General features: G+C 45.4%; 1 protein-coding gene across 17 annotated transcripts in view; it reads right to left on the bottom strand.

Annotated features, from left to right (window-relative positions):
- Positions 1-9946, bottom strand: part of LOC116844541 (tropomodulin) — an 80829-nt gene that overhangs the window by 24775 nt on the left and 46108 nt on the right. For 6 of the 17 annotated variants that reach the window (XM_032816194.1, XM_032816183.1, XM_032816256.1 and 3 more), the window contains 8 exons: positions 4351-4503; positions 3872-4039; positions 3626-3752; positions 3336-3556; positions 3106-3260; positions 2901-2997; positions 2665-2812; positions 831-949 (listed from right to left, as the gene is read on the bottom strand). In XM_032816194.1, the coding sequence (XP_032672085.1) occupies positions 846-949; positions 2665-2812; positions 2901-2997; positions 3106-3260; positions 3336-3556; positions 3626-3752; positions 3872-4039; positions 4351-4503 (1173 nt within the window). In that variant the 3' untranslated portion in view covers positions 831-845. The other 11 variants (XM_032816213.1, XM_032816265.1, XM_032816218.1 and 8 more) reach the window with 8 other exon arrangements.

Here is a 9946-nt window from a genome sequence, read left to right on the forward strand (position 1 = left end):
CTTGTTGTCTTATGAACACGTTTAGAGATACTTTTCACGATGAAAGACAGTTCAAAATAAGAGCCTTATGCTCGTTCCTACCAATATCGATCATTTAAACCTTAATCTGAATTTAAGTCTGTGAATTTGAGTTAAACTCGAGTTTAAATTAAAGTTAAGTTAATGTAAGAGTTAAGTTAAAAAATAGAGTTTAAACTCGGGCTAAGATTTAATCGACGTTGGTAGAAAGAGGCATTAGTCACGAGGCGAATACGAGAGGTGATCGTTGTGTTACGCGTGATTTTTCTCGCGCGAGACAAGTCTTAGACAAAATGCACATAAAACGCAAGACTGCAAACAGTTCGTGATGATTAATCAGACGATGAGACCGACAAGACACATTCGGGATTATCACGGTGCCTGCAGATACATACTCGATCTCGTCAAATCGATATGTCCCTTTGCACTCATAATCTAATAATCAAAACATAATAATATTGACTTTTCAATCAGTTTATCGAAAAACTGTCAATCAGTAATATTGAGACTTTATGGAAATTGATGCGATAACATTGAACACGCTAATTACATCTCGACATGTGTACACGTAATATTTAATATTATAAATAATATTGTAAGTAAATATCGCAACGTCAACTTCATCCTACGCGAGTCGCAGTAATTTTGCACGATTGCACAAAGTTGCGATTCCGTGCAACTTAATTTCAATTGATTCGGATCGCGATAACGTTATCGACGAGGGCAAAGGGTCAATATCTTATTACTAAGAACAAGTAACCAAGTGGCACTTGGGGAAAGACGAGCTGACTTTTAACAAGAAAGCTACTCACTGCGCCGCGACAGCGCTATGTTCGGTTTTTTAAGTCATCTACGGAGAGAACGGTGAAGTTTCCAGCACCAGTACCGATTGCTACGACCTTAGCGCGTTCCATGGGTTCCGCACGGCAGACTAGCCAGATAAATGAATCGATTAACAAAGTCGCAATAGTCGAAATTTGGTGTCGAATCGAGTTGAGCCGAGACAGACAAAACGAAGATGGGTGACATGTAGTTCTTATCTTAATAGTTTCTTGGATATTAGAGGATTGCTACGAGAGGTCTACGAGATCAAGATCTACGAGGAATCGATTGCATCGATCTCTATGGAGCTGTGGTTCATTGATGTGCACACCATGACGGAGAACGGAGAAAGGCAACGGTTTCGGGAGTTCCAAGATTGAAATGTACACGAATGGACTGCGCGTGTATTATGTATTTTGCAAACTAGACTGATTCTGAAATTCCGAAACTACGGCGAGATAACCTGAACACCGTCTGTTAATGTTATTTTATACGTTAATGTTACTCTATGTACTCAGTGGCAAGCGAATAGCGAACTACCAGCACAACTGAAGCGCATCAATCGCACATTCCCGAAAGCGTCTTGAATACTTCGTCTTGTTAAATAATCAAGAGTACAAAGAGAAGCTCTCCGCGCCGCTCAACGTCGACCAAGCGCGCGTTTCATATCGTTAATCTCTAGTCAAAAGAAGCGAAAAGACGAAAATTGGTCGACGATTACCGGCACTCCGCAGCAAATTAAACTACCCTACAATCTCCGGCTCTGTTTCGCTGAAAATTGAAAACAAACTGATCAGTCTGACAGTTGTGCTGCTTGCGAACATGTCTTTCTTTTTACATGCGATATCTTCAGTAAGAGAATGGGGGGATCGAGTAAATTTAGAGATGAGTGATGAAAAAGAGAAATAGACGCTAAGGGAAATGACGAAACATGATATGAAATATCTAATGGGTTATCTCGCATATAAATGTTCACCAAATTTTATCGATTTGGAGAGCACAATACTCTGGTATGATAACAAATAAATTTGGTGAGTAATTTTTAAATAGTTCTAACTACAGGCTTGAAAAATATTATGTCGGTTACACGAGGAGGTTCCACACTTTTTGCACATTTGTGATTGCAAGGGCAGGGAAGCCATAATTACCTCTATATATCACTAGCTAGAAAAATGAATAAACTTATACAGCGGGGTGAATGGATGAATGATGAGATGTGCAAAGTAAAGCGCTACGTGAGACTACGAAGCAGTTTCAGAGGGGTTAGAAGCATTTCGTCACGTGGTCTCCATAGTCCCCCATACAATTGCTCCCATCTAAATGGAAAATTAATGGTTTAATTATCGTCGTGGCAGAAACAATGGTGTTATCAACGTAATGCGTTCATAGGAACGTCTCGTTGGATCCTATCAGCTAACGCAACACCTGTTCAAAATCGCTGACCTGTGGAAAAGAAGGTCGCGGCGCGAAAGTGTGGAACATAAGTTATTTTAACTTCCTAAATTACATTAAAATCTTACATTCCCGGAAGAGTATTCCTGCAATAAGGTGCTTTTCTTTATCACTTTTGCGCTAAAGCGTTATTGAATTCTAGCACCTTGGAAACCTCTTCCATTTTTTGTAACTCGTAAAATAAACACGTGAAATTAAAGCTAACTTTTCTCTAGGGGGACATTCTAAACCATTTTTGTGCGCAAATAACGACTTCTCATTCTCGAGAATGACACGACTTTCGTTCCACCGGATTATCGATTATCTGAGATTCAATGATAAACTGAAAAATACTGTTAATCGTCCGCGTCGGGACGCTCTTTGTGTACTTACTCCTATCAATGTTGCGTTGCAGATGCGCAGCTACGCGATGTCTAGCGTCATTGAACTCCAGGTGCAACCCGAGTCGCAGCAACGTCGGGTTTTGTTCCACCAACTGTGTGATCTCCATCTCAATTTTGTTGCCCAACACCTGTGACCTCTGAAAGATAAAGATGTTGCAGAGTGAGATTTCGTTATCATCTCGTTGCATTTAGATGATACTTCAACTTTCATGCCGCGTGACTTACCTGATTCGAGCATCGGAACTCTTCAATGGATTTTGTCTTGAGAAGGGCTCTGATGAGCCTTACTATCACAGGCGGACTTATGAAGTTTGTCTCCACGCTGAAAAATACAAACTGAACATTGAGACACGGAACGAATTGACGATTCTTGAAGGAGAATCTCTTTCGACGAAGATTTCTCACGCGCGAGCTTACGAGATATACGCACTTGAGTACTCTGAGTGTCGAATTCTTCTCTACAGCGTCTGCCAGCCGTTGCGCAGTCTTGTCGTTCAGCCCGACGTTGGTTAGACTCAGCGATTCTAGATGCGTGTTCATTTCCAGTCCTTCGAACAACTGCATGAACTTCTCGTCTGAGATATTCTATAACGAAACATCGTCGACTTGGTCAGCGAGGGACAGTGCGCTCTTGGCGAAAGCGGTTGACGCGATACTCACTTTAATATTGTTCCAATTCAAGTCAGTCAGAGTAGAGTCGTCGTCGCGCACTTGTTTGATGGTGGCGTCGACGTCAGTGTCGTTAGGCGGTTCCATGGGATAGACCTTAGGTTGACTAGCCTTCGTCACGCCGTCCCAGCCGAGTCCAATCGGCTGTCCGGTGTTCAATAAGGACGCGTGATATTGATCTTGATTCATCATGGAATGGAATCCAAGAATAGCTGCAACAACGAGACGCTCGTCTTTCTCTACTCAGACACAACGGGCTTCTCAGAAATGATCAAACTCACCAGCAAGATCGATGATTTCTTCTTGGGTGGCTGCCGAGAGCGCTTGTTCGTACTCGTCCCCGAGATCTATCGCGATCTGTTCCTCCGCCTCTTTCTCTTTCACGTTGTCTTGCGGCGGAGGTACCCACTGAAACGAGAGAGATTTTTACAACGTTGAATCTGTCAGACTATATGATGATGGATGTGTTATTGTCCAAACAGCATGCAGAGCTGCCATTTATAATCTGAACATAAAATTCGACTTACTTTCTTGCCTCTGATCACACCAGGTACATATGGCTTCAGCTCTGGAATATCAGGCGTCTCCAGAGCCTGCTTGTTAATATGCTCGATGAGTTTCTTTCGATTTAGCGGTCCTGTGGGACTCTTGTCACATTCGTAACTGCAACGTTGCGAAGGTGGCATAAAGCTGTCCTGTAGACACAATGTTTTAGCTTAGTATCTCAAAGAATAACAAACAGTAAGAATATTATAAGAAATAATATGTAGTTTAAGCTCTGTTCTTTATCGCTCAACTAGTGTACATTTATAGAAAAAAGAAACTTAAAGAAAAACAAGTATATAGTTGCAACTTGATGATAAAAGAGAAGAGAATTAGTGCAAGCTATAGTGCAAACTCTAGTGCAGCTAGTTCAGCAGTAGAAAACAAACTTTTAGTATCTTCAAGAGTAGCGCAACAAGAAATAAGTACGCTGTTAGGTTCCCAAACAAAGAGACATACTCACATCAGGATCTACTTCCTTGGCGAGTATATTGATCTCCTCAGGTGTGAGTTGTGCCAACAGCTCGTCCACGTCAATGTCATCGTACTCACTGAGGTCCTTGCCGTACAACTTGGCTGCTGTCGTCATGGTGGTTGTCTTGGTGGACGAGGAAGTCTGCAAATCGTCCCACGGTTGTTGGTCAACAACTGAATGCTTCCTCGACATTTTCGCGAGATATCACGCGATAATGTACGATTGAACGTGGTGATTCCTTCAATCGACCCTGAGCTACTTTGACTACAACTGCGTTTACCTCCAATAAACGTCTACCCGTTAAATGCAAAATTACGCAACCGCAGAGACGCGCCTACAAATAGCGATTGCATCACCGTAAACAAGGGCCCCGGCACTTGATTGGCGACTCGGGCTAATTATCGTGGCGCCCGTCGAATCAATTATTCAAAGGGCGCATTGACCCGCGGTCGCGGAGGACGCGCGAGCGAGAGAGTGAGCGAGAGAGAAGAACGAAAGAAAGAAAGAAACAGAAGACGTCGATACGGGCGCGCCGCTCCGGAAGGTGCTGACTCGCACGGAACACGACCGCGACCGACTTCTCTTATCGCGAATTGATGAGTAAACGTCGCTGACGAAGCCAGTCGGCGAAATCAATGCCGTCTGCCTAGCCGATCGCGATCGACTGATTCGATCGGCCGATCGGCGATCAGCATCGACACGCCTCGCGTTTAGATTCGGCGAGCGTCCAGCACAGCGGCTGATGCCCCCTGACCCAGATAATTCGGGATCGATTTTCATTGACAACTCGTGTGCCAAATCGGCGGTGGCAGAGCGGCGGCGGCGGCGGCGGCGGCGGCGGTGAGATCGTTGGTCAACGCCGCCAACGCCACCGCCGCCACTGCCACTGCCGGACGCCCGAGAGTCTCGTTGGAACTTACTCGATCGACTGGACACGCCGAGGCGTCCAGCAAGGATGAACGTCTGCGTGACGTGGACCGCCGGATTTGATAATTCAACTCCCGCGAACGTTCTCTCGAGACCACCGAATCCCGCACGACCACCAGCAACACTCCCAACGTTCGGACGCGCACGCTTCACTGACCAACCCACCGCCAGATCGCCGCTGATCGCGCGGCAGCGCCCTTTGACACTGACGATGCGATGTCATGAAGGTCGAGTCGATAGTCGACAGTCGACAGTCGATAGTCGCGCCCGGCGACATGTCCAGACTCGCGTATTGTCGCGGGAGATTTAAACGCGCGCGAGGAGTGCAGAGGTCGCGTGAAATGCGAAATCCTCTTTTATGGTGGCGAAAATGTTCGATCGCACGTGAGAACAGCGCGCGCCGCCGGCCGAACGGTGTTACGACGGACGGGGTATACGTGGCCGCACGAAGGCGGGAAATTCGAAACGGCAGGAGCGCGCGCGCGCATGTGCGGCACCGAAAATGCAAAATATTTACCATAATGCAAGACGAGTTGTGTGCGACGAATGTGTCGAGAACGACGGTGCTCCAGAATGAATTTTCTCTTGACAAGCAACGAATCACGGTAAACCAAGCGCGTGTCGATGAGACTAGTTGCGATCAACTAAAGTGCTTGATAACGAGTTCGCCGATAAAACGCCCGTTATCGAATTATCGTGAAAGCGAAACTGAGAGAAAATGCGACTATGGAGAGATCCTTATCTCTTGATGCGTCAGGTTTAGTGCACGTAGCCCGTGGAATACAATGATATCTCTCCTCGGTCACGCGATGATTGAACGTTTGATGATCTCTAAAAGCTCAATTTATAATGCTCTTCGCTTCCTGTTTTTTGTTCTCCGTCTTTTCCTGGTCTAAAGCCTAATCTACAATGTGCTCTTTATTTTCTGCTTTTGTTTTCTGTTTTTTTTTTAGTTTAAATCTTAAGGTTTGAGAAACCTGAAATAAAGGCAAAGAAACAGGAAGAAAATATCACATTGTCAAGCTTAAAGCTTGATCTACAATGTGTTATAGATTATACTTCTACAATGCGTTATTTACTTTCTATTACTTTTTTTATCTTTTTTTGACTCAAACCTAAAGCCTTAAATTAAAAAAAAAAAAAAAAAAAAAAAAAAAAAAAAAAAAAAAAAAAAAAAAAAAAAAAAAAAAAAAAAAAAAAAAACAGAGAACAAGAAACAAGAAGCAAAGAACACATTAGGCAACATAGATTAAGAGAAGCGCAGAGCACATTAAGACCACATTAAGAGATTAGGCTTACGGCTTGAAGTTTGAATTAGAAAGAGATGAAGAGGGAGAAACAGGAGGCAAAGAGCGCATTATAGATCAAGCTTGAGTCGACTCGTGGCTTTTTTAGTATTTCCCTCGATGCATGGATATTTTGGATTATTTATCAAGTATAATGTATTGCGCGCAGAATCACGCGATGAAATCAAGTCGTCCTCGAGCCTCTCGCTCCTTCTATATATGCAAAGGTCGCGCAATTACCCTTTCCGCTAAATTACACCAAGCATCTTCGGGACTCGCGCCGTTCGCTCTCTCCGCACACACACGTACAGTCGCGTGGTTGTGTTGGAGATTATTATAGCGATGATAACATGATGGTTACAAGAGATATTTATTTACTCATGCAATTATTCGTTTGTTTATTTTACTCGTGTATGTATTAAGGATTTGTTTTCAAATTTACTTCACTTTCATCGTTGCTTTTTATTTCCGTGTTCGCGCTATTTTATTTTATTTCTTTCTTATAATGAAACTGAAGGTTTCTTATGATGATTCTTTTCTTTTCTCGTTAATAAATTATTAATGTGATCATTATGGGAAGTGGACTCGAGTTGTGTAACGCACTTCTTATCTCTCGTACATTTTACTCTCATTTCTTGAAAGAAACGTTGATTCCCGCACCGGAGATCAACAAGAAATCGATCGACTGGTTCTCTGCGCATTGATGCGTCTCTCTTTATCAACTTGGACTTTAAACGTCAACGTCGCTGGCGAAGATCTACATCCAAGAAATGAAGATTTTTCCTCAAATACAAAATTCTATAGCAATTCTTATTGTATACTCCCCCCTCCCCCCTTTCGTGTAGAGTTCTCCTTTTGACTATCAGAATATTTTTCTTCTAGAAGAATTCTCTTGAGAATTCATCTACAAGAGAATCCCACTAAGGATGAGATTCTGTTCTGTTGGATGCGTCTTCTTCGTCGTCGTTTTCGCAACGGCATCGTGTATCGCTCAAGATTCATCGTCCAACGCTTGTAATTTTTTTCAATCACTCGCGAGACCGCTCGTGTTGCTCAGTGAAATTTTCCTCACGCGCCCACACGGCACGTACGTACAGCAATCCGCAGGATCGTGTGTCATCAGCGTGGCGATCGAGCTCTCAGAGTCCTCGTTTCTCGGCTGCGACCGTGAAACCGCCGCGCGACTTGAAGTTGCCAAAACCGGCAATTCCCCTCCCCTCCCGCTTGCACATCGACATCATCATCCGATCTCCCGCTGCTCCTCCGCTCCTGCGGTCATCTACGTAACCTACGGAGTCTCACATTGACATAATCGACCTGACAGCCCGGCGGAGCTCAAGGTCACAGCGAGAGGAAGAGCCGGGCGAGAAGAGGGGGCTGATATGAAAAAGACGGCGGAAGACGATGACGAGCGGGGGAACGGGAGTCACGAGAACGCGGAGATGACGGCGGCGTCGCGACACACGCGACGTTCATGCCAGTCTCGAAGGAGACAGCGGGGCCATCCTCCGTCGACAGTCGCGATCGGAGTGTCCGTCGCGTTGTAGCGCGCGAGCTAGTAGCGGCGACAGCCCCTCAAAAATAGCTGAGGCCTCCTCGCAGGCTGGCACACTCCCAACGGGCTATACTTGGACATACCCGCGCACACGATTATTTATAGTGAGCGAGAGAGCGCGGCCACTGGCCTTCTTACGAACTAACCAACCGGCACCGAGAAGACATCCCGCCGCCCGTGACCTAGGCCCGCATTAATAACGACTCCACCCTTGCGACCACGAGGAACTTAGCACTTTGCACTCGCCGGGCTCGTCGCCGCTTCAACACCTCGCCGCTTCTCTACCTCTCGGCTCGCTTCTCCTCGCGATCTCGGAATGTTGTCGCCTCGAGTCTTTCGGCGTCTTCCTCGTCCTCCCAGTCTCTTCAGAGGCTCTCCTTTCTCCTGTCTTTCTCCCTTGATATCGTAGATCTTTTTTTTTTTCCTGAGCTGAGATACGATATTCTTTGGGCTTGAAGCATTTGCCGTGGTCCTCGAGTCCTTACAAGATTCGTGACTCATTGTTAGAACCTTCAACTGTGATTCACTCTCCTGCTGGAGGAGAGAATCGAGTTTACCACAAGAAAAGTAAAAGTGCTCCTCATTCGTGTGTACAGTAGTCCTCTCGAGTTGACTTTTAGATACATAAGATATGTTTTATATTTCATTTCATTTTACGTATTTTTACATATTTACTGGAATTAGATGGCAAAGACAAGAGGGTATTTCTATTAGCTTCACGGATCGTCAACCTCAAACGTCCCGAAGAAATCGGTCATTTATCACTTTCCGTTGCGCATGGTGATGATGTACAAGCGCGTGAATTAACAGCGAGCAGCCTGGGATAAACAACAGCGAGCTTGAGATGAGCATCTGTGCTTGAAAACGCTCGTACAACTTGAATGAGCTACTAAAAATACACCACTTTTCACGCGGGGGTGCAGGCCGAATATATTTCCCTGTTTTTCTCGCTTGCCCGACCCACCGATTGTAGCTGCAAAAAGATTACGTATACTAGAGTCACCCGTTGGTAAATCGCACCTGTCCGAGATATTTACACGCGAATCCCGAAAATGCCGGTAAGACGATCGCCAAATTCGAGACACTAAAGAATGCACGAGCGATGCAATATCAAGACGGCAGAGATTGATACCGCTCGCCGCTCGAGCTACCTCGACAGACAGTCCCCCGTTCGATTTCCGCGGGGGGCTTTTGATTTGCCGTTTTATCCGATTTGCAAAGTTTCCAAGCCAATACGGTCCGTTGGCAATGAACGCCACGATGAAGTAGGACGAAAATGCTACCGTGACGGCAGGCGCGGGCGCGCGTGTGTTGAAAAACGCAACGAGTTTTTTTCCTTTCGGCCGACGGGAAAGCGAGTCGAGCGCGCCCCCGTCCCGCTCGTTCTCGCTCGGTCACAGACGGAATAACATCGGAAGTTTAATTTCTAACGGCATTCTAATCAGCTGGCAGGCGCGAGAAGTGAGAGCCGCGCGATCGTCGCGCATCGTCGGACACGAGGAGACGACTCCGCGACCGCGATCGTCCTCTCGGTTTTCCTTGTTTCGTCAATTACACATTCGGCCGACCGACGAATCAAGAGGAGAGAGATCCATCGACGAGATTATTAATATGTTAAACGGCGCACGCGCGCTGTAATTCTGCCTGTCTCGCAATTTACGTACGAGACAAAAGCAATTGCACACGAGAAATTAAATATACCATCAACAGCGAGCCGATGGAATCATCGCGATCAGCAGATACATGTTCGTACAACGTAAAATATGTGTATTTATTCAGTATACGTTCGTGTATTTTATGTTGAATGTTTAAATAT

This window comes from Odontomachus brunneus, unplaced genomic scaffold, assembly GCF_010583005.1.
Source record: "Odontomachus brunneus isolate Ranch 3 - 2012 unplaced genomic scaffold, Obru_v1 Obru_scaffold_003, whole genome shotgun sequence".
NCBI lineage: Eukaryota > Metazoa > Arthropoda > Insecta > Hymenoptera > Formicidae > Odontomachus > Odontomachus brunneus.